The 24,337-nt window shown below is 45.2% G+C and overlaps 1 protein-coding gene across 2 annotated transcripts in view; it reads right to left on the reverse strand.

Moving 5' to 3' along the window:
• Positions 1-4,506: 4,506 nt before the first annotated feature.
• Positions 4,507-24,337, reverse strand: part of MECR (mitochondrial trans-2-enoyl-CoA reductase) — a 28,878-nt gene continuing 9,047 nt past the window's right edge. For both annotated transcript variants that reach the window (XM_036915036.2, XM_036915038.2), the window contains exons 2-10: positions 21,215-21,312; positions 20,653-20,784; positions 13,570-13,713; positions 10,865-10,967; positions 9,666-9,768; positions 8,673-8,746; positions 6,421-6,481; positions 6,191-6,263; positions 4,507-4,841 (exon numbers count right to left, since the gene is read on the reverse strand). In XM_036915036.2, the coding sequence (XP_036770931.2) occupies positions 4,684-4,841; positions 6,191-6,263; positions 6,421-6,481; positions 8,673-8,746; positions 9,666-9,768; positions 10,865-10,967; positions 13,570-13,713; positions 20,653-20,784; positions 21,215-21,312 (946 nt within the window). In that variant the 3' untranslated portion in view covers positions 4,507-4,683. The remainder of the gene's footprint in view (positions 4,842-6,190; positions 6,264-6,420; positions 6,482-8,672; positions 8,747-9,665; positions 9,769-10,864; positions 10,968-13,569; positions 13,714-20,652; positions 20,785-21,214; positions 21,313-24,337) is intronic.

The following is a 24,337-nucleotide window of genomic DNA, read 5'->3' on the forward strand; positions in this document are numbered from 1 at the left end:
ACAAGTTTAACTTATTTTCTAACTTGTAAAATTATAATAATTTACCCCATCTCAATGGGCTACCTTGATTTACTAAATGGGGTAGTGTTTGTAGAAGGATTTGGAATAGTTTTGGAGCGTGATAGCTCAATAAATACTCGTTTCCTTCTCACACAATTTACCTAGAATCACAAAGGAGTTTTGTTTGTTTTTATGTTTTAGATTTTGAAAGGAAATATATTAACCGGTTCAAATGATACACAGTGAAGTCTTCCCATCTTTGTCCTCTAGTCTCCTAGTTTCCCTCCCTAGAGGTAATGTAATCAGTTTCTTAAATGTCCTTTTGGAGGTGTTTTACACATACAAAGCAGAGCAGTATACTGTACATGCAGTTCTGCGCTTAATATATTTAGAAAATCATACCGTAATACAAAAGGAGCTTTCTCAGGACTATTTTTATGGCTCATAATATACCATTTTAAACAAAGTAATTATTTAATCAGTGCTATAGCGAAGGTCATTGAGACGGTTCAAACTATATGTAGGGTCAATTCCTAGAAGTAGGATAGTTGGGTCAAACGGTGTGCTCAAGTACAGGTTTGATAGAAACTGCTTAATTCTCCTCCATAAGTACTGTTTTTTTCTTATCAACACATTATCAAACTTTGTGATCTTTGTCAATCTTAGCTGAGAAATGGTATCCTGGGGCAGTTTAATTATCTTGAGTGAGCCTTGTTCTGTGTGTGTATGAGACCCGTTTTCCTTTTTGTGTCTGTTTTTATCTTCTGACCATTTTTATTAATTCTTAGCTCACTAACAGGGGAGTCAGCTTTTTGTCAAAAGAGTTGCAAATATTTTTTCCCGTTTGTTAACTTTTGACTTTGCCCAGTGTCTTTTACCATGCAAAAACATTTGATATTTATTGGATTGAATTTATCCATCCTTTATTTTCTTGGATTCTGGGTTTTGTGTTGTAGTTTCAAAGGCCTTCCTTACTCTGAGGTTAAAAAAAGCAAAATACCTCCTATGGTTTATTCTGTTATTTTTAGACTTATTTTTATATTGCAGTCTTTGATCCATTTGGATTTTAGTAAAGTGTGAGGATCATAATACTCTTAAGAACTAGTGCTAACCTTGGTTGTCATATATTCAGATCAACCTATTGTACAGATGGGAAAGAGTCCCACAGGAGGCAATGCCTTGCTCCCAAACCTGCTCCTCCTCTGAGTCCCCTAACTCAGGGAGTGGCACCTCCATCCAGCAAGGTGCCAAAAGTTCAACCCTACACTACCGCATTCAGTCTGTCCTGTTGATTCTTAGAAGTTCACGAATCCATCCACTTCACTCACTCACTAGCTAGCTCAGGCCTCATTATATTGTCCACATGTCAGGGCTTTTAAATGTGCTGCTCTGTAAACATGCTGCTCCTTCTGCCTGGAAATTTGACTGGTCCCCTACTTATTCAGGCCGCAGACCCACCTTATTTCTAGTACCCTTTATCGCTATGGTATCACTGTACTTTTTCTTTCAAAGGACTTAACGCGTCTGTAATTACCTTGTTTATTTATTCACTTGTCCTCTATTTTCTCCTCCACTAGAATGGAAACTTCTTGGTATCAGGGGCCAGGTTTTTTGTTTCTTTTTTTGCTGTGTCCCTGGTACCTATGACAGTGCTTTTCACATAATTAATGGGTGTTCAGAATATTTACTGAGTGAACAAATAAATGATCTCTCACTTGGACTTCTTCAGTGGCCTCCTAATTCTCTCTTTTTCTCATGCCTCCCCATGAGACACAGACTCAGGGAAATTTGAACTCTCTTCCTGTTGACATGTCAATTATCACTGAACAAAAATCAAGGCATCCTGAGAAAGGAGGAAGCTCAAGGCCAATTATGGGGTCAAAAGAATTGAGACTGACTGGTATAACCAGACAGGGTTAGGAGACCTGGCTTCTGTGCCAGCTCTGCTGCCTGCTGTGTGACCTTGAGCAACTCACTTCACCTCTCAGCATCTTCCCTTTCTGTTAAGTTGTGATATTAAAATCTCAATGACATAGGGAGGTTGTAAAAATCAAATGAAGATGCACACGAAAGTGCTTGTACATTGCATTGGGTTGGAGCACAGGGGAAGCTTTCTTCCCTTTCAGAGGGTGGCAACATCTATTTCCACTTACCTTTGGGTTAGCCCTGCTGTCTTCCCAGGATTTTCTTGCCTTTGATGTGGGCAGATGCTGTGCCAGGACTGATCTCTCTTCACCATTTCCAGCTGCTCTGCCTGGGCCCAGCACTTGGGCCTACCAGTAAGCATGGGGCTGGGGATTGCTTCTAAGCACTTCCAGGTACAAGGTCGGGGTGCCTGGCATACACAGGTTAATGCAAGAGCCTTTTTCTTCTGGGCCTCATTCTTTCCCTGAAGAAAGCAGGCTTGATTATCTCATCTCCCAAGACACAAGGCAGTCTCTCAATATTATGGCAGTGGCTGTAGGTCATTGCAGGGTGGATGCTCCCAGAATACAACAGAGCCAGAGTTGGGAAGCCTTGGGGCTTCAGGTGTGCCCAAGCTTTGGTTTAGGAGGTAATGCCTGTTTGTCTTCTTTTAGTCTCCTGGAGCTAAAAGTTCCTTCTTCAGCCATTAAAAAAGAGTATTGTTGATTTAGTGGGTGAGAAGAGCTGTCCCAACTCCACAGAGAGATATTCAGCCTGAAAATTAAAAACATCTCTACTTGTAAAGTATGGAAGAGACAATCCATTCTAAGAATCTCTTTTGACATTGTTTTGTGTCAGTCCCCTTCCCTCTGCTGGCCTCTTAAGTGTTGGTAATCTCTACATTGGTCTTTGAAGCATAGGGGGTTTGTACTTATTTGAAATTCAGGAGCCTGGGAACTTTTGATTTTATCTCTTCCTTTAGTGCCTCCCTTCTCCAAACTATTCCCCCAAACTACTGCCAGAGGAGTTTTTCAAAGCACAGTTCTGATTTGGCTTAGAAGTCTTTTGTTCCCTACTGCCAACAGGATAAAGTCCAAATTCCTTAGCTGGGAATCACAAACTACCACAATTCACTTTTTCAGCATCAGATTGATTGACTTGATTTCAATATAAATTAAATCATAAAATGTGTATCGGTTATGATTAGGTCCAGAAAAGCCCAAATACTAGGGACTTAAATAACATAGAGACTTATTTCTGATGTAAAACAAGTCCTGAGGTGGGCTGTAGGGGGCTTCTGGGCATCAAGGACCCAGGCTCCTTTGATCTTGTTGCTGTCCCATTCTTAGCATGGTCAAAGATGGCTATGCAAGTTCCAGGAACCATGTCTGTATCCCAGCCAGGAGGAAGATGGAAGGGGAAAAAAGGTATAGGATCAGTGCCAAGGTATATTTTAAAGAGGTTCCTTGGAAACTGATACCTACCATCTCTGCTTACGTCACAAAAGACAGACCTGGTCTGCTGCTAGGGAGATAGGGAGTGTTTATTCCAGTCTACCATATGCCCACCTAAAAACTGTCATTTTTAATTTTTAGGAAGAGAAGGGATATTTGGGGAAAAGGAGATTTTAACATAAATGTTCTGCCTCTATAACTTTGCTTAATTTGGTCCCTTAGTCTATGCTTGTCTCCCTTCCCTGCCTGAGAAAACTATTAACCATCCTTCAGAGCCCAGCCCAGTTGCCACCTCCATATCCCTAGAGGTACGGTTCCTAGGACATAGTGCACACCCCTCACTGAAGTTTCTAACCATGCTAAGGTGCTAAAACCTTCCTCCCATCCGCCACCTCTGAGTCTGTCCCTGGGCCCTGTTCCCTCTCCATGGCCAAAGGCTCCTCACTTTTCCTAGGCCCCACACTGTAGACTCCCCTGAAGAACCACATCTTAACTTTCACTTCTGTAGCCTCTGGGCTTTTGTCACTTGCCTACATTGACAATCTGTACAAATCATCTGTCTCATTCACTTCAAGGACAGATGACGGGGGATGGCAGGGACTTGGGTGAACGGGCTGATCCTGAGCCCAGGTGTATAAGGTGGCAAATCTTATCCAGAGGATACCTGCAGACCTCCTTTAGCCCCATTAGATGCCAAAAGAATTCTCTCAATTATGACAACCAAAAAACACCTCCAGATGTCAAATGTCCTTTGGGGGTAAAATGATGTCAGGTTGAGAACCCCTGGTGTAACATGGACATTCCACAAGGGTGGTCCAGCCACATGAGACCCCATTTGCTCAGTTCCTGAGCCTGGCATTCATTCTTCTGTGCAGCTGACCCTCACCCTAACCCAGACTGAGCTGTGCACCACCTGAGAATAAGTCAAACCTCCCTTTTTACTCCTCTATGGGCTTGGGTGGCTTGAAGGCAGTGATTTTGCCTTATTGGCTTTTGAACCTGCCAGTGCCCACTCTGACTTTGCTTTCAGGGTGGTCAGGCAGTCATTCCTGGGGGACAAATGGAGGACAGGAAAGGGGGCTTCTTAGTGCTGGGAGATGGCAGGTACACAGAGATGGTCTTTCTTGACAGGGATGACTTCTATTGGTTTTGTTTGTTTTTAGGAAGTTCAGACTTTATTAGATACCGCAGGGCTAGCCCTGGGGAAAGCCTTGGATGGCTGAGAGGAGCAGCCTGGGACAGCATGAGGGCCCTGATGGAGGGGACAAAACCAGTCCTGCTGAGCCAGCTCCCCTCCCACATCTCTCTGGCTCCTCTGTGATTATCACATGGTGAGGATCTGTTTTGAAGACGAGAAGGGCTGCATGGAGGCTTCAAAGGCACGCTGGTAGTCCTGCAGTGGGACTTCGGAGCAGGCAGGTGCCGTGAGCTGGCCTTGGTGGATGAGCTCACACAGTGTGAGAATCAGCTCCTTGAACTGGCCTGTGGGAGGTTGGAGGAAATCAGACAGGGGAGGAGCAGCAGGGCTTGGTGAGATGGCACACAGGTCACCCCTGCTGGTAGGAGCTGACAGTCTTGAGAGTCCTGGCTTGGCCATGGATAAGGCCACTGTGGAGGCAGCCTGGCTCCTGGCTGTGTGTGGGCCAGGTGTGGGGACAGACTGAGGGCCAGGATGGGGACAGAGGAGCAGCCCCAGGAGCTGACAGGCAGGCAGAGTGGTGGCTATGATGGCTTAGACCCATAGATCTGCCTGGATTGTCACAGGGAGTCCTGAATGGTGGGAGGGGCGGGATTACTTTGAGGCAAAGAAGCTGGAAGAGGCACAGGGAGAGTTGGGAGTGCCTAGCAGTCAACTGGTGTGGAACAGAGAAGCTCTGCTCTGGGAAAGGAGCTTTGAAATTGAAGTCACAGACCTCCCCTCCCAGGGTCTGCCTCCCACTATGGCCCAATATGGTCCTGGAAGATAAGTGAAGGCTTTGGCTGAAAAGTATTTTTTTAAACATCAATTCTCCCAACATTCAAATCTAAGCATATTCCCTGCACTTCAGTGACTCCCCATTTGCCTTTAAGATAGAGTCTGAACTCCTTAAAAAAGTTTATAAGGCCTTTCGTAATCTGGTCACAACCTGTTTGTCTAGCTTCCACTCTCAAATGGGCTTTTGCAGGTGCTCTTTTTTCTGCCCAAATCACCCCATTCATGCCTCCACTTTCCTTCCCCTCACTTGGATGACTCCCTGTCATTCTTCAGTCTCAGCTGGGGGTCGCAGTCTTCCCAGGAGAGGAAGAACAGTGTACTGGCTCAGGTTCTAGAGTCAGAAAAACAAGCTCTTCACATCCTGGTTGCAGCACTCCCTAGGTGGGGTGACTCTCGGCAAGCTACTTAACCACTCTGAACTTCAGGTTCCTTCTCTATCAAAGAAGGCTAACAATATTTTAAAACTATTATGCCATTTAAACTGAGGCAGAAGTACCTTGTCCAGGTCTCACACCTAGGCTAGACGAATATATAACCAGGAATGGTGGAAGCAAATGTGAATCCAAGCAAACTGCTTACAGAGTTCCCTTTCCTTGGCTGTCTTCCATGGCAATCTTCTCAACTGCAGCCCCCAGGATGCGGGCAGTGTCTGTCTTGTTCAAGGCTATGCCCCCAAGGACTAGTCCACTTTATTCCAATATCTATTTGCTGACTGCAGCTGTGGCTAGAGCCTGTTTTCCTTCAACCTAGTGTAGGGCTGGGAGTCCAGACACTGCTCCAGGGCTCAGGGTGGCTGGTCACCTCTGCAGTAGACACTCTTGTGTGACTGTTGGCAGTGGGGCCATCATCCACTCACCTGGACTGTGGTCCTTCTTCCACTGAGACAACCAAAAGCCTCGAAGTTTGAGATCCTTAAAAATGAGCAGGCTCTGTGGACACAGGAAGGGCATATTGGCATTCCAAGGGCAAGAACTTCAGGTACTGCTTACGGTACACATTCCTCCCAGAGAGAGGGGCACTGCCTGGGTTTAGGTACCTGTGGTGTCCAGGTCCCTGTCTCCAGGCCTGTCTCCCCCACCAGCTTACCACAGAGGCTATGACGGGCTGCTTGGCCATCCCTCCGTAGGTTACCATGGTTCCACCAGGCCTAAAGAGTCCAGAGAGAACAAGGTGGGCGCAGGCAGAGATAAAGCCTGTCCTGAAGCTGCCACAGCAGTGCTTCCAACCCTCATTCCTAAACCCTGCTCTCAGAATCCCTGGGAAGGGTTCAAAAATACAGATTCCTAGGCCCAACCTAATGCATCAGGAGGCAAGGATCCATATCAAAACCAATAAACAGACAAAAACATTCTCCAGATGACCTGGATATTTAGGCAGGACTGGGAACCCACTGCTTTAACCAACTAGTCAGGCTTTGATGAAGTGCTGCAAAGACACATGCCTTACTGAGGAAAGCTCAAGACCCAGGTTCAGTCCTGCTCTCTGCCACTTACAGGTACAGCATGTGACCTGGGGCGTGCACTGACATGGTCCACCTCCTCTCTTCATCTATAATGTTCATTCGAAGGGTCAGTAGCTATATAGATAAGGCATTGTATAGATGGTGTAGAGGACAATGGCAGTTGTCTTCTTTTGGTGGGGTGGGCCTCTTCAGGACCTGGCTTTTGACACCCAAGCCCCCACCATGGCAGTCAAACAGGAGAGAGGCTTGTATAACTTTGGAAAACTAATAAGCTAAGACTTCACATGTTGACTTAACTTGTGTTCCCCTCGCCACTCCCTGGCTCTTGTAGGAGTTTGCTGATCAAGGATGACCTGAGATACATTTTCAGACAAGGGAGATTGTAAACTATGAAATGGAATGAGCTGCTGTGCAAGGCAGGAAACCCTTTGTCCCCGAGGCTGGTGGGTAGAATGGTTTGAAGTTCCCTTTTACTTCCACTTGCTCCAGAAAGTAATTCTGGGAGGATCAAGTCTTCCCACCCTGTACCTGCCTCTGTGCTTGGTCTAATCAGAATAGCTAATAATTCCTGACTGTTGACTATGTGCCATGCACAGGTCTGAGCATTTTTTGCATATATTGGCTCAGGGCATCCTCACAGTAACCTCATGGAGCACTTTTATTACTCTGATTTTGCAGATGGCAACACTGAGGCCCTCCTCTCGTTTGCACAGCAATTTGTGCATCACCTCAGTGTTCCTTAGACTAACCTTCTAAGGCAGAAAGGGTTTATATTGCCCCCATTTTACAGACGAAGAGCCTAAGGCCTCATTTTTCGTGTACTGCCTAACTTTTCATAGTTATACAGCTAGTAAGCAGCAGAGCTAGGACTTGAACCCAGCCTTTCTGACTCTAATGCCTATGCTTGTAACCACTGCACAAAGCTTCCTCCTATGGTGAGTGACGTGAGGATTGCAATCTGCCTCTGAGGCTGCTCAGAGTAAGACTGAAGAGTTGTGCTCAGGAGTCACAGTAACTTGGGGTCAAGCCCGGCTCTCCCACCTCCTGGGCTTTGGGCAAAGGAATTACTCTCCTTGGACCTCACATAAACAGGGATGGGAATGGTGCCCCTCACCTAGGTGGCTGTGGGAGGGGTACACTGAGCACTCTGCACAGTCTGGTAAGTGCTCAGTGATTGTTTTCATAGCTCTTTGACCACACAACTCATCTTCCCTTCTAGCCGGCAGTTCTAGAGGGTTCCCTCCAAATCTCAACTATCTCTGTACTCCGTAGCTAATGAGCACTAGCAACTCTGTTAACTACTTTTGAGAGGCTTCCTGCTTTAGTTGGGAAGTGTCCTTTCAGACATCCTTCAGCTTTGAAGTTTATACTAAAGGGAAAGAGAATGGAACATTGTCAACAGTGCTTCTTCCCCTGGGTGGGATGACAGATAACTTTGTGCTTAATTATTCCTCTGTACTTTTACATGCTTTCAAGATGTTTTGTAATAGCACAATGTTACCTCTAAAACTGGAATCTATTTTAAAGGCTAATAAAAAAATTTAAAGCTAATAAGCTAGGATTAAGTGACTTTTTAAGATGCCTTTAGGTTATGAATTCTTAACCTCTTCCTATCAGACAGCTTTGCCATCTACTTCTGGAGTTCCTTGGAAAAACAAAGCCGGATGGGTCCCTCAGTCACCTGTGAAGGAGAGGGCAGGGAAAGGAAGCTAACTAGGACCTGACTCTAGTCCCAGTTTCCTAATCAGGGTCATGCTAACCTGGCCTTGGCTGGCACTGGTCATTGGGACTTGGTCACTTGATGGTTCTCACACCTAAAGGCCTGGAGGGTGCTGGGAACTGGAGGTTCACGGCCCAAGGGCTTACAAGGACTTACGCTAAGTGCCGCAGTAGCTCTGTGGAGCTCTTCCCGCCAACACAGTTGAGAGCAAGCCGTGGCCAGGGCATGTCCTGGAAAAGGAGGAGCCTGCAGTGAGGAAGCCACCAATCTACTTGTGGGATTGAGCCCTGCTACAAACAGCCCTTTCCTGGCCCAGGTGCTTTCAGAGGAGGGAGTGGAGTAAATAGAATGTTCATGCTTTGCACTCTCTGCCCAGGAAGGGCCTTTTTTTTAAAACCAATTTAATTCTGTAATCTGTTTTGGGATTTTGTTCAAAACTCACCTCCTCTGGGAAAAAACAGACAAAGGGCAAGGGCATCTACTTTGCATTCCGGTGGACTTCACTTCCCCCAAGTGTGCCTCTTCTTAACACTTAACAACTCAGTTTATGTTAGATGTGCTGATCTACCAGTTCAGAAATGTTCTTGAGAGGCATGGGTTCTTGAGTGAGTGTGTGTTTGGTTCCTACAGAGTTCACTGAGAAGAGGCTGAGGTGTGGTTTGGTCACTTTTTTAGGTGTGCTAGGGTGGAGTGGGGTGGTGGAAGGTTAAGAGTCTGAGTTTGGAGAGCCCTACGGAAGCCCTGACTCCACCACTTATAACTATGTGATCGTGGTCAGATCTTTTACTTCTAAGTCTTGGTTTTCTCAACTATAAAATAGATAACACCTACTTTGTGGAACTTTGTGGGAATCATCAGATATAAGAAAATGTTACTACTTTTCTTTTTCTTCCCTCCCTGTGCCTCAGTTTCCTTGGGTCCCATCCCAGCTCTGAGATTCACATCAGCTGTGTGGGCTGATGTGGCCCACCACAGATATTCAAAACTATGTATCATGCAGGATTTCCTAAATTTTGTCTCTCGGCCTTCCTCAAAGCATCCCAGTACTTAGAGGATTTGGAGGAACAATGGGTCAGTCCCAGCTTTTCTAATTCAGGTCAACTTTCTCCAGGGAGATGAGCATGGTATGAAGGTGCTCAACCTAGGTACCTTAAAGAGGTTTTTCATCTCATGTTTTCTTAGTTCCTCTTCTGTGATAACATGCTCAGCTCCCAGCTTCTTCAGTCTGTCAGTCAACTTCTGGATGTCAGGTCTGGAAACCAAACACAATCCAAGGTCCTTGGTCATACCTGTTGGCTTTCTCCACTGAAGGCTCCTAGACGCCCTGTGCCACAGCTGTGAGAACATGTGTTTCTCCCTGTGGGAAGCTGGGACTGGGTTTATGCCAGGCCTTGAGCAATGGCTAGCCACCCAGTTTCATCATACTCCAACATCTCTTGGCCTCAGTTTCCTCACTGGTATGAGAGAGCTAGACTGGGTGATTTCTACAGTCCCTGCCAGCTCAAGGTTGCTAGAGACCTCTGGGCTCAGGGAGTTGTTCTGCTTCCTGGCTTCTTTTGAAATGACAAATTCCACTTCCTTGCTTCCCCCTCTTTTTTCAAGGAGCTCTTCAGAGTGCTGTGCAAACACACATCAGCCCAGGAGTGGCTCTGGGCCTCTTTGGCCAAGGTAAAGAGAATAATTTTTGTTAACACAACTGAGGAAATAAGGAACTGAAGTGAGTATCAATTCCCCTGCTAAGGCTGGACCTCTCTGACAAACATAGCCACATTCATGGACAGTGAGGCTCAAAAAAACTGGGTTATGGTGGAATGAGAACAAGTCAGGAAACTAAGTCTGTTACTGAGTTGCTGTGTCCTGGGCAAGCTGCTTCCTTTCTTTGAAACCCCAGTTTTTTCATCTGTAAAACAGATGACAAACTTGCCCCATCTCCTTCATATCTGTATTTAATGCACTTCAATGTACCACACACATGCAAGGGAAAAAAGAGCCCAGGGTTAGACACTTCTCAGAAAGAATAACACAGCTTGCAACATTCCCAGATATGCACTGTAGTTTTGAAAACATGGGGTTATCACAAGTCGAGTCTCAAAAACTTTTTGCTGTTCAGTACGGGCTGTCTCGACCTTGTTTCTGCCCTCTTTTTACATTTCGAATATCCACTTATCCTACAGCCAAAAGCCACTTGCGCTTCATTTCTTGCATCTGACTCAGCTGTTAGCGAGCTGCAGCCACGGGTAAGGAGGACCACTTGTGCATGGGCACCATCTGGTGGAGACGTAGGCACCTGCAGGGATGCAAGGTGGAAAGGCCCAAGTAGTGGTCTGGGAGGAGACCTCCCCACACACCTGTCTCGGACCACATTGATGGTTCTCAGGCCCAGGGCTGCGGCGATCTGGATGACTGCTTGCCCCACTCCACTGTTGGACGCATTCTGGATGACAGAATCTCCTGTGGGGCCAGGAAGAGACCCAAGTCAAGCCCTGGAGACCTGTAATAGGTCAAGAGCTTCCAGTTTAGGATTCTATTACAGGGCAAGAGATGGAGTCCTCAGACTCAAAAGGGACCTGGGGCCATAGCTGCTGAGCCATTATCAGACCTTGGAGCATTGCTCACTCTTCTCCCAATGCCCCCAAACTTCCACAACACCCATGGAGGCTCCCAGGACTTGGGGACTCAGAGTCCACACTGGGTGTAATTTAGACCCTGCTGTGTAAATGATTTTGTATTGTTCATCATCCTACCAATTATTATGTCCTCAAGTCTCTGCTTAGGTTATTTCCTTGGTTTGCCATGTTCCCCTCTTTCTCTTTCCCTTTGTTTTGAAATCGTATACATCCTTTGACGCACAACTCAACTGCGGCTTCCTTCATGCAGCCTTCCCAGATTCTTCCTCCCTCTTTGTGTTCCCACAGCACTCTGCAGACATCTCCATTAAGGCACATGGTGTGCCCCATCCTATGTAGGTTTGTACATAGGCCCATTTGTATCAATAGCATACAGTTTCTTGAGTGGAAGACCATGCCTTATTGCCTCATAAGGGCATACCTTTCTGGAATGGGATTAGAGACCCACTGGAGAAACTGGCAGCCCTGAAACAGTTTGTGGTCGAAGTCCAGGCTAGCTTTGGAATTACTTAGTCAATGGGGCAGGCAGCCTGGCATGCTGGGGAAAATGTGGATTCTGAAATGAGACGGTCCTGGGTATGAGCTCCAGTTTCAGCACTGACTGTAACTGAATGAGATGGGGTAGCTCATGACCTTTTTGAACCTCAAATTCTTCCCTGGAAATAAATAAATAAAACAGGAGTTCCAGGAGCACCAATACAGGTGCTGCGGATTAGCCAAAGGCCATTGTGTCCAGCACCCCTGAAATGCTACCTGGCTTTGGAAGGCAGCAAGGATCGGGTGCTAGGAGAGAGGATTTCCTGGAAGAAGAATGCCCATTTTCCTTAGCCAGGGGTCAGCACACAGGTTTGTCACCCATTAGTGGATTATGAAATCAAACCTAATGGGTGGTAAGCAGCATTTTTTTCTTAGTTAAAATTGAGGAAAAGAGCATTAAAGATAGCATAGATCATTTTGTATATACCCTTTGAATCACACATATTAAATTCCTTGAAATTTTGTTTTCCATTATATACATATTCATGTATATCTATGTACTGGATTACACTGTGAAATTAATTCTTACTATGGGCCAAGATCATAAGTTCGTTCAACACTGACTGAGCTGAAGTCACACCAGCCCTGAGGCAGGAAAGTGGAGAGATGTACCATGGGTCTGAGGTGGGGTGGTGTCGGAATGCCCTGATGTCTACCACAGCTGCGGCGCAAATCATTGGTGGCCTGAGGGGTGAGACACAGATGACCAAAGTATCTTCTGCCCTAGGACTCGATAAGTGGCTCCTAAGCCTGTTATACTCTAATGTCTCTTGGCCTCAGTTTCCTCATCGGCATGACAGAGCTAGTCTGGGTGATTTCACCACCTCTACCAGCTCAAAGATACACATACCACACAAGGTGACTTTCCAACAATGGGGGATGAGAGTTGGTGGTAACTGGCTCAGCCTCCTGTCAACTGCAGGTTAATTCGAAGGTGGGGGTCTATGAGGGTCTTTAGAGTCCCCCTCCCAGCAGGGCAGAGCTCTGATCACCCACAGCTGTAACCAGTCTTCACTGGCTTTCCCTCCTGCCCTATCTTGCTCTCCCACCTCCCTTACTCCTGCTTCCAGGGATCACCTCCTCAGTGAACTGTCTGCCCCAAGTCCTTGTCTCAGGCTCTGCTTTCAGAGGAAACCCAAATAAAACACCTGTCTGTGTCATTTCCTTGCTGAATGATCTCACAGAAATAATTTACCTCTCTGGACCTCAGTTTCCTCATTTATAACAAGGAATAATAATAAAGGCAGCACAGTTATTGCCCTGTATACCAGGCCCTGTGCTAAATGCACTGCAGTGTTTCACTGAACCCCTAGGACCCTTTGTTCTCCATTTTATGGATGATAAATCTGATGATTTGAGAGGTCAATTCTCACAGTTAGTAAAAGATGAAGGTGGAGTTCAGACCTGGGATTTTTCCCCCGGGTTCGAGCTCTTAACCAATGATATCAACTTCACTGCACTGCTTTGATGATTTAGTGCATTCAAAGGGGAATGCGTGTAAAGGCCTGTATGCGAGCTGGAAAGTGCGATATAAATGCTTAGTGGAATTACTAAGTTCAGCATTTCCCTGAAACGCAGGGACTGTGTCTATTTTGTCTGGCTTTGTACCCCGAGGGCTCAGTGCAGCACCAATATTTTTGCTGAATGGCGGAATTCCATTCCAAGCCCTAGGGAATGTGATCCTTCAGCGGTTTACGAGAGTATATGCCTCATGAGGTTTCGGCATGCTTTCTAGGGACCAAGCTAACATCTTTCTCAGCTAAAGTGACAGCAACTCTCACCTAGGTTAGAGGCCCCTCACCGGCAAGTTCCCGGGCCTCAAGGTCAGGGTCTGGGTCACACCCCAGTCAGGCCACATTGCGCTGCTCCCTCCACCTGCAGGGTCCTACCTGGCTGCAGCTGCTCGAAGTCCATCAGCATCCTGTAGGCTGTGCAGGGGTTGACACCCAGGGTGGAAGCACTCTGAAGAGGGATGTCACTTGGAACTCCAATCAGTTCTTCCTCGCTGAACACGGCCTCAGTCCGCCAAGTTCCTGAGTTAGGGGATGAGTCCAGGGTGGTGAGAAAGGACTCTTTCCACCCCCAAGCCCAGTTCACCCTTCTCAGTGAATGGACATCTAGGACACCAGATTTTAAGCAATGCTCTGAGAAAAAAGAAATTTTGATGTCCTTTGAATGAGTCCTCATGACAATTACATAAAGTAGATTTTGTGGGCAGTTATTCCTACATTAGTTGCCATTAGATTTAGCTAATGTAACACAGCAGGTGGCTAAGGATCTCAAACCACCGGACTTGGAGAGTAGGGCAGTCACATCATGACCAGGACAAGAGGAGCTGAGAAGGCCTTCATTTTCCTACCTGGGCTTCCTCCTTCTCACCTAGGGCAGGTTGGCTTGGGGTGGTATCATGGAAAAAAGCAGGAAAGCTGAAGTCAAAGGCCTAGATTTGGGACATGGTTTTGCTAGTCAGCTAATTTAAACAAATTCCTGAATCACTGAATTTTCCTTACTCTAACATGTAAATGACACTAGCAAGAAGAGCCCGACTGGCCTCCTTTAAGGGCTGTTGCACAGATCAAATGAGGTAAGGGAAATGACAAAATCCTCTAACCTGCAAAGAAATGATCACAAACTCCCAGCCCACATTCAAGTTCCAGACAGAAGAACTGTAAAATATCAGTACTAAGAAGGCCCTGAGAGTATCAAGTTTAAACTCCTCATTCAACAGGGAAGGAAACTGAGGAAGGGACTTGCCCAATGTCACCTGTCTAGTTTGGGCTGTCCCCCTTCCATCTACAGACACTTATCCTGCATCTACAGGGAGTCAGGTACTTGAACAACACAGACACGTTTCTTACTTTCATGGAGCTTTCATTCCAGTGCAGTAGAACAGGTGAGAAGTAAATAAGCAAATAGAATAATTATAAATGACAGAGACATAGATAAAGAGATAGTGGAGAGAATTACTTTTAATGGGAATCAGGGACAGCTTCTCTGAGAGAGGTGACAAGCTAAGAGTTAAAGGATAGAGATGCTAGCCACTCAAAGAGTATGCTAGAACATTTGAGGCAAAGGAAAAAGTATATGCAGAGATTCTGAGGCAGGACTGATATAAGAACAGGACTGGAAGAATACACACAGGAGGGCAGAGAGCGATGGGAAGGGTGGCTTGGATGTGGCTGATGTGTCATGGGCTACTGTTACACAGATGGTCATGACAGTGACCCACAGTAACTATGACTTAAATGTTGTAACTCAGTACATATACATATATAAATATGCACACAGACATACATACAGAAGCCAAAGTTTCATGAAACAATATTTACTATGTGTGATGTACTCTTGTTATTTTCTATTCTGTTGCAAATCATTTTAGTAAAAAAAAAAAAAAGCCGCTGTTTGCAGCCCACTAGATTGACTTTGCTAATGGGTCACAATCTGCAGTCTGAAAAATGCAGGACCTAGGGTCCTGGCATGGAGAGCAGATTCTATTTTAGTGAATGGGAAGCTTCTAATGAGCTTTAAGAGAAGTCTCAGGTGATCAGATTTATGCTAAAGATTACTCTATGGCTGTATGGAAAACTGTTGGGTGGGCAGGGGCAGAGTGGAAATGAGGAGGTCAATCAGGAGGCTTTTGGAGGGATTGAAATACTAGATGACGGCTGCTTAGACCAAGATTCTGGCAGTGGAGATAAAGAAAAGAAGATGGATTTGAGTTATATTTTGAAGATAGAATCAACAGCATTTGATGACTGGGTGACCACCCATGCATGGAGGGAGGATCCTGTATCAGGCAGAGGTGAAGAGGGCTCTGGAGTCAGACAGACACAGATTCAAGCCCTGGCTTCCCCACATATTTGCTAGGTCACCTTAGAGAAACTATCTGGAGCCTTGTTGGTTCGGTGTCTGGTGGTGTGGGATCTCAGGGGCTCTTGGCCTACACCTCCAAAGCTCTCTAGTGTGCTTGCCCACTATTCAGTTGCTAGGGTTCTAACAGTACACATGGTGAGGTGTGGGGATTCCTAGGCAAGGAATCCTAGGCAATTCCTAATTGTGCTGTAGGAGGGCAGAAACAAAGTAGGTTTTAGAGACCAGTTATTGGAGACAGGAGGCAGGAACATTCTTTATTTAAGGGTGTGCAATCCCTGAGTAGATCTGTGGCTGAGAAAATAAGAGACTGAAAAATTGAAGGATTCCTTTGGAATCTAGGAGGTACTCTGGCATTCTCTGGCCTTCACCCAGCCTGGTTTTCAAATCTTCATTGTCATCTTTAAAACCACTGCCTCATTCATCTTAGCCAACATATGCTGTACTCAACTCTGGACCAAACCCTTAGTGCAGGACTTTCCATGCATGAAATCAAGGGCACTTTCTAACTCCCTTTAATGGCATGGCAGTGGAAATCTAGCCCTTGACACAGATTAGGCAGTCCCTAATCCTTTCTCCAGAGAATCTGGGTTGGAAGGGGGCAGTGCCCATGGTTAGCCCCCAGGGATTTCAGGGTTTTAAAGTAGAAACCCTCGACTTCGGAGTTGGAGAGACCTGTGTAAAAACCCTGGCTCTGCCACTCACTAGTTGTGTGACTCAGAATTACCAGTTCACCTTTTTGAGCCTGTTTTCCTGATCTATGAAATGCAGAGAATAACACTCATGTCATAGCATGAAGATTAAATGTTATGACACTTGTACAGACTATCACTGTGCCTAGTACACAGTAGGTGTGTAACATCCCTGTTTCCTTTACTGATCCTAAGTCCCATGTCCTAGTTCAGAGGACTTCCACTCCTCACGTACGTGCCACGGACCCTTAGCCATCTTCATCATCTAATGCAGAGGTCAGCAAACTATGGCCCATGGGCCAAATCTGGCTCACCACCCATTTTTGTAGATAAAATTTTATTAGAACATAGTCATGCTCACTTTTTATGTATTGTCTATGGCTATTTATAATGGTAGGGTTGAGTAGAGGCCGTATGGCCTGGAGAGCCTAAACCATTAAGGAAGAAAGCCTGCTGACCCCGAGCCAACGCATACAGAAAGTTAGCCTGCAGAGCTGGCTGCATGTGTTCCCTCAGTTGAGCTGCATAAGAGTTTGTTGAGATATGCAAGGCAATGACTGTTAGCTCTGTTTTAGAGATGAGGAAAGCGAGACTCGAAGTAGTTGTGACTTAAACAAGGTCACACAGGGGGCGGAAGGGGAACCTGCTGTTTCCCTTTCCTGCAAGTACTCTTTCTACTGCCTTGTGCTGTCTCAGGAGGCTTTCAGGGTTTCCAATGAGAAAGTCTGTTCACTTTCCCTGGCACAGTCTCCCCTGGGACTGGTTGCATGTGGGAAAAAACTGGCTGTGGGCACAATAATAGCTGGGCAGCTCAGTATCATGAAAAATGACTAGATCTGGCCAGTTGAGGATTTACCTGTTTAATGATTGCCAGGCTTACTCAACTGTAGTCTTCACTAAAAGAAAGATCATGTCTGTTCATTTCTATATGCTAGAGTGTAGCACATTGCAGATGCTCACAAAATATTTACTGAATAAGCCAAGTTAATTATAGTCCTGACAATTATAAAATCCTCATCTTCTCTGACCGGTACTGGTTTAAAAGATACACCTTTTGTCTAGAGATAAATCCCTGTTCTGGCTACCACGACCACTGTCACCACATAGTAAAATCACCCATATGCCTGCCAGATGTCCTTTATTCTTGTCTCCAAATCTAATTACCAAGTCCTGTTACTTTAGCTTTTCAATCCACACCATCTTCTCCATCCCTACAGCACTATCTTATTCATATCCTCATCATCTGAAGCCTGAACTGTTCAGCCACCTCCTTACTGGCTTCCTGACTCTACCCTGCCTTTCCAGAGCATTCTCTGCACTGCACAAGTCTGATCAAATCATTCTTTCTTTTCATCTGGTGCTCTGATGATGGATATGAGTCCCCCATGACTGGTACCCACTGTACCTCTCCAGCCACATGTTGTTCCTTCCCCATCCTACCATGACTCAGCCACACTGAGTTACCTGTAGTTCCAGTGGCACTGTGCCTCTCCTATCACCTACCTTTGCATTTGCAGCACTTCCTATCTGGGAAGCCCTTGCTCACCTAGCCCACTGTGCTCCTAATCAGTCTTCCAGACCAAGGTTAAGCATCACTTCTCTGGGAAGCCTCTCCTCATGCTTTGCAAGGGAGGGGACACTTGACCATGTGTCAAACCTGCAATTACAGCACTTACTATACTGTATTGTATTAAGTGTTGTTTTTCCATTCCTGGGCTCCCCATCCCTGGCCAAGAGCATTTGAGGGCAGAGACTATGTCTGACCCATCTTGGGTACCCTTTGCTCAGCACAGGGGCTGGCCCAAAGCAGTCAATATCCAGTGAATCCTTGAAGCTCTCAGTCTGCTCACACACTAGGCTATTTCATTGCCCAGAGGCTCTAGGAGAGGGAAGCCTTTGGCAACTTCTCTGATCTCAGAGAAGCAAAGAGCCTCTGTTAGACTTCTGTTACTGGTTTTTTCCCGCCTGGTACCTTTTTCTTTCTACAACTACTTCTTCCTAATCTCTGGGGCTGTCAACCACAAGGCCCCACCCTCTATACCATAGAGGAGGGCAAGAGATTCAATCAGGCAACAGGAGTGGCCCAACACCATTCCCCTGGTGGTTCTTGGGAGTTCCACCTTAAGCATCTCTGTTGCAAGCATTGTCATTGCATAACTAATTGGTTGAAGAGCAATTCTTCTGTAAAAGAACAAAAAACAGCTGGTACTTCGGTTTGATAGTCTGTTGGTTTCATAAACTGGTTGATAGTTTGGTATTTCTACATTGATGCAGTCAATATTCCCACTTTTATATAAATCTTGGCCCTCATAATGGTCTACGCAGTGGTGTAGAATTTTGAACCCACATATTCCAAAGAACTTTGGAACGTATTTAAACATACATGTGACCATATGCTAAGAACAAAAGTGTAGGAGGTTTTCACAATGCAAGACAAACCTCAGTTACAAATATGCATCCTAGCATTTGAAAACTGATACTTCTCTTAATGGAGGAAGAAATTTCAGCAAAAAAGAAAAAGCGTGATGCCAAAGGAGAAGACAAATCAATAAACAAATAACAATAATACTATGAATGAAAGACTTTGAAGTCAAGTGCTTAGGTATACAAAATAAAATCAGTTATTTGAGTAATATTGCCATGAATCTATACTATACACTTTGAATGCATTCATATATTTTGTATTTTGCAATAGTTTGTTATTCATTACTAATGTCTCATTATGTCCTTTTTAATGAATGTCCCTCTTTTATTTTTCTCTTATTGATCTTTTACTGCAAAACTGCCTTATGGCCAATTGTCATGCAGTGAAATGTTTGTGGTGGAAATGCTTGCAGCAGCGATGCTCACTGTGAAATTCCCCTGGCGATGGGCTCATGGATGGGCAGGGCCCAGGCTGGGCTGGTCAAAGCACTTCTGGGTGATGGACACGGTTGTTAGATGGATTGTGGAGGTCACATTCATTTGTTTTTTCTCAGGATCATGTAAACCTCAGGCTGTTGGTGGCTATTTATGAAAGGTATATATCAGAGTGGGTTTGAATTTTAGCTCCACCATTTACTGGCTGGGCGATCCTGGGTAAGCTGCTTAATCCTTTACATTTGTCTCATCTGCAAAATGGGAATAATGGTATCTGCCTTTATTGTTATAGAAATACTTGAGTTAATATATATAAAGTACTCAGAGCAATACCTAGTGCAAAGGGAGCGGACAAAAAATACTTGTTGCTATTATTATTATCACTATGTGGGGAGATTCCATCTGAGAACTAGTGAGAAAAACAGAAAGAGCTCTGATAGCACTGGGCTTCCTAGATTCAGCCATGCCTGAAGTTTTCTATCTCTTGCACTTCCCAGTTCCACAAACCAATTAACTTCTTTTTTTGTAAAGCAAATTTGAGTTGACTCTCTGTAAGTTACAACCCAAGGGACCCTAACACTGGAGGGTAGCGGGAAAACCAGGAGACAGAGTTTGGTAGGCTCTTTCTCATTCTGCTGTTTAAGTTTGGACAAGGGCTTCTTCTCAAGCTTCAGTTCCTCATATGTCCAGTGGGGTGGATAATATCTTCCCTGTCTCCCTCTTAAGGTTGCTGTCAGGATCCAGTTGTATAATTTTGTGTTTCAGGAAACATCAAGTGCTAAAAAACAAACTCACCAATGACTATTTACTACAAATCAAAGTAAATCCTAACTCCTGAGCTTGGCTTTTGCAGAGCTTCCCCCATGTGGCCCCATGACCTTGGTGACTTTCTTTCTTTCTTTACTAATGTAGTCCTCTCCCATGTATAATCTTCTGCTGAGGCTACACTGGATTTCTCACCATTTTCCAAACTTACCTTTGTGTCTCTGCTCACTTTGTTTCCTCCAAATACAATGATTTTTGGTTCAACTCCACCTAATAAAGTTTATCCAGCAAAGGTCCATTCTATGAAGCCTCCTCCCTGAAGCCCTGATCCTTCCCTAAGACTGACTGAGACAGTCTCACACATTCACATGGGCACACAGAGTAGCGGGAAGTGCCCTCTGCTTCCTGTGAACTAATGCACTCCCTTTATTGAGACTATTGGTTTGGAGATTTCCTCAATTAGATTTTAATCTCCTGGAGGGAAGGGGCTGTCCTATTTCGATTCCCCACTGTATCTTACAGAAGGTATCAGGGATGTAGGGATTCAGAGAATCACAGTTCTGATCAACACGGGCCCAAGAGATGAGAGAGCAGGTGCATCACCTCCAGAGCAAAAGGAACAGAATTTCTGCTCTCCCTGTTCAGCTCCCATCCCTACTGCAGGTAGGTGTATAGACTCAATAAGCCCTGCATTTGTAATTACATGAGCCAATGAGCACACATCTACAGTGTTGGTGAAATAGGATCTAGAACAATGAAAGGCTGCAGACACCTGGAGAAACTCACCCAAACCGGCATTTGCTGGAATCACCCAGTCTCCGGGCTTCACCCCAGTCACACTGCTGCCCACTGCTACCACCTGTCCAACACCTTCATTCCCTCCAACAGCAGGTAGCTTGGGAAGGAGGCCGTAATTTCCTAAGGGAGATGAGCACAGAAGGTCATCAGTGAAGCTTCGGTAGATTAAGAGCATGAATTTTGGAGTCAGACCTAAGCCCCATCTGGCCTCTGCCTCTGACCAGCTGTGTATTAACCAAACCTCTCTCAGTCTTAGCTTCTTCATCTGTAAATGTGGACAATACTCTTTAGGTTCACAGTTATTACAAGGAATAGATAACATATAAAACGAGCCTAGCGTATTGCAGGCCCTTCACAGTGGTTGGTTTATTTCCCACTGTGATCTTTCTAATTCTCGAAAAGCTTCACATTCCAGAGGGGAGGCCAGCCCATCTGGAGAACAGCTGCTGCTAATCACAAGAATTTCACACCCACACCTGAGGAGGAATGAAAATGAGGTGGCGGCTAAGCAAAAAAGCCAATTAACATAAGCCACAGAAACCAAGGTTACCTTGGATCATATTTATGTCAGATGGATTGATAGGGGCTGCCAGCATCTTCACATGGACGCCTGATCCGCCCACAGCAGCTGACTCCAGGTTCTTCAGTCTAAGCACAAGCCAGAGAGAGATGTTAATGTCATCCAGCTAGACAGGGTGTCTTTTCCTGAAATCAGTCCCCAAAGTAGGTCAGGCAGCAACATTTTTGAGCTGCCCCTGTGTGCCCAGGAATTAGGGTTCTGTCAGAAAAGAGCAAGGTGCTGTAAGGAATTAACATGGGATACAGGTTAATTCTCTTGTTCACCACAAGTGGAAAATCCCTAGCGGCCTGTCAACCCCACCGCCCATTCTAGGACAGAAAGTGTGCTGTCTCCGATCAGCCTTGTTCTTCCCAAAGCTTGCTTATCTGAATCACCTGTGTACTTAACAATACAGATTCTCAGGCCCCAGCTCTGACCTACTGAACCAGAATCTCAAGGTAAGGGGCACCCTGAGTAGTTCTTAAGAACACATAACTGGGAAACCCTGGGCTAGCTCATCTGTTTTTTTTTTTTGGCCCCAGTACACATAGGGGAGAGGAGACATTTTGGTTCATTGCAGAGGGGGTAAGGGAAACAGAGAGATGGCCTATGTAGTCCAGAAAGAACTCCCTTGCAGGTGAGGATCGTGGTCTGTCAGAAAGAACGCTGCATAGAGAGCTGAAGGTCTTAAGTGTGAAGCCCCACTGCACAATGGCTGTGTCATCGTGGGCAAGTTTCTTCCCTGCTCTAGGCCTGTTTCTCCATTTGTAAAGTGGGGGTGGGGGTGGTTGTTGAGACTTTATCACTTCCTAGATCTTCTCCCATTTCAACTAAATGTGCTAACTCTCTTCACTCACGGGTGAGCCCTAGACACCATGGGACTAAAGTCTTTATCCAGTGGAACTTCAGATAATGGGTAAAACATGCTGAAGGGCTTTTGAGGGGGGCCCTGACAATTCCCAAGGGTTACTTTTGATTTTTATAAAAACAGACTTTCCAACCAGAAAGTGCTGATTGGTGTACTAGATCAGCGGGTCCTTGTGTTTTTTAATTATCAGAGACTCCTTTTCTGTCTTTCTCACCCTTAAGATTTCATGTTTGCAATGTTTTTCTCTGCCCAAATGTACCTGTTAGGCAGTAATTCTCATTTTTACTTACCAGAGGCATAAATAACTGCCAACCAGAGGTTCTTAGCATTATGTAACGTGGCTGTACTAAGCTGATGTAATTCTACCCACTTCCTGCAGAAATCTGGTCTTTTAATTATACCTGGGGTAAAAGTGTGATTTTCAAGAAATGTCTTGTACTAATAGTAATAATGGTGGCAGGTATTTATGAGGTGTTTATTATATACCAAGTCCTGTGCTAAGGGCTTTAAATATATAATCTGATTTAAGATGTACACTCCTGTAAGGACAGTATGAATATTCCCATTCTATCAAGTAGGAAATGGAGGCCTGTTGAGCTTATGAAACTTGTACAGGGTTAAGATAACTGGTCAGTGGCAGGGCTTATCTACTTTCAAAATCAGCACTCTTACTTACCTTGCTCTGGATATGCATCCCCAAATTAGTCTGGGAATCCCCCTAGCTGCCTACAAGGACCCCTGAGATCTGAGAAGGTCTGCAGTGGATCATGACCAAAGTAAGGGAGGCCATACTTCAGCATGACTGAGAAACAGCAGCAAAAAGCTGAAGGGGAAACACTCTCTAACAGAAAATGGATAAGTTGGAAGGAGTTAATGACCAGGGCAGAGAGAAGAAAGAAAGGACTTTTTTTTAAGGTAAGTATTAAGAAATGTCTATATTTATGCACAGCTGGAGGAGGGGAAGTCCTTATAGTAACAGTAATAACAACTCCAGTTTGAGTGCTTACCAGTGCAGCACTCGGCTAAGTGCTCTTCATGTCAGCTTTCTACTATTATTCTGGTTTTATAGCTGAGGAAAAAAGGTACAAATGAGGTAAATAACTTGCTCAAGGCTACCAACAGTAGTTAAGTGGCTAATCTGATTTGATCCTGGCAGTCTGATTCTAGAGAAGCCTGCCAGTATGGGGCTAACCCCTGACCAAGCCGAGGGCAGCAGAGGGCACCAGCTGGGGGTGTGTGTGTGTGCGTCTGATCCTCGCTGGACCTGCCTGGTGAGGCTAAGGGGGACCAGCAGCTTCACTGCCTCCTTGGCTGGCTAAGCCCGGAAGCTTTAGCTGGACAGTGATATTTCTTGTGAACGTGTGTATAATGCTGCATTCCAAAGAAAAATCCTGCCCAGAGCAAATGGATTGTGGACTAGCTGCCCCTTTATATTATCTGTACTGCTTCTTGCTTGCATTTTGACAGATAATCAGAGTTTCAGTAAGCTGACAAAGACTACTCAAGACATCTTTTCTGCACATCGTCCACATGCTCTTCCCTCAGTGTGGAGCCTCTTTTCTGCAGCTTCTCCATGAAGTGAGAATTTCAACTCACCCTTTAAGACCCAGCTCAAATTTTACTTTCCCAAAACATCTTTTGACACTCGTCTTGGTCCTAAAAAAAAAAATCACTTGTTCCATCCTCAGTGGTCCTATTACATAGAAAGGGTGACTATACCATTTAAGATTTAATTACTAGCATGATTTAATTACTTTTCAGTTTATAAAGTTTTTTATACATTTTTTTCAATTGTATGCCACAATGAGCCATAAGTTCACATTCCCTTTTTTTTTTTAAGTTATTATTGATATACACTCTTATGAAGGTTTCACATGAAGAAACAAGGTGGTTACTACATTCACCCATATTACCAAGTCCCCAACCATACCCTATTGCAGTCACTGTCCATCAGTGTAGTAAGATGCCACAGATCCACTATGTGCCTTCTCTGGGCTACACCGTCTTCCCTGTGACCCCCCCACACCATTCACATTCCTTTTCTAACAACTCTCAGGACAAGGTGTGCTCTGGAGGTCAGAACCACTCATTATCATACCACCCTCCTCATCTCCCACCAGGGGTAGCGAGGGCAGCACTCTGTGATCACACCCATTGTTTCTGCAGCAAAACATATGAATATTCATATTCACACTAAATTGGATGAATAAAGACCGTATAAAAATGCCATGTTAATAAGTTGTGAA

This window comes from Manis pentadactyla, chromosome 4 (genome assembly GCF_030020395.1).
Source record: "Manis pentadactyla isolate mManPen7 chromosome 4, mManPen7.hap1, whole genome shotgun sequence".
Taxonomy (NCBI): domain Eukaryota; kingdom Metazoa; phylum Chordata; class Mammalia; order Pholidota; family Manidae; genus Manis; species Manis pentadactyla.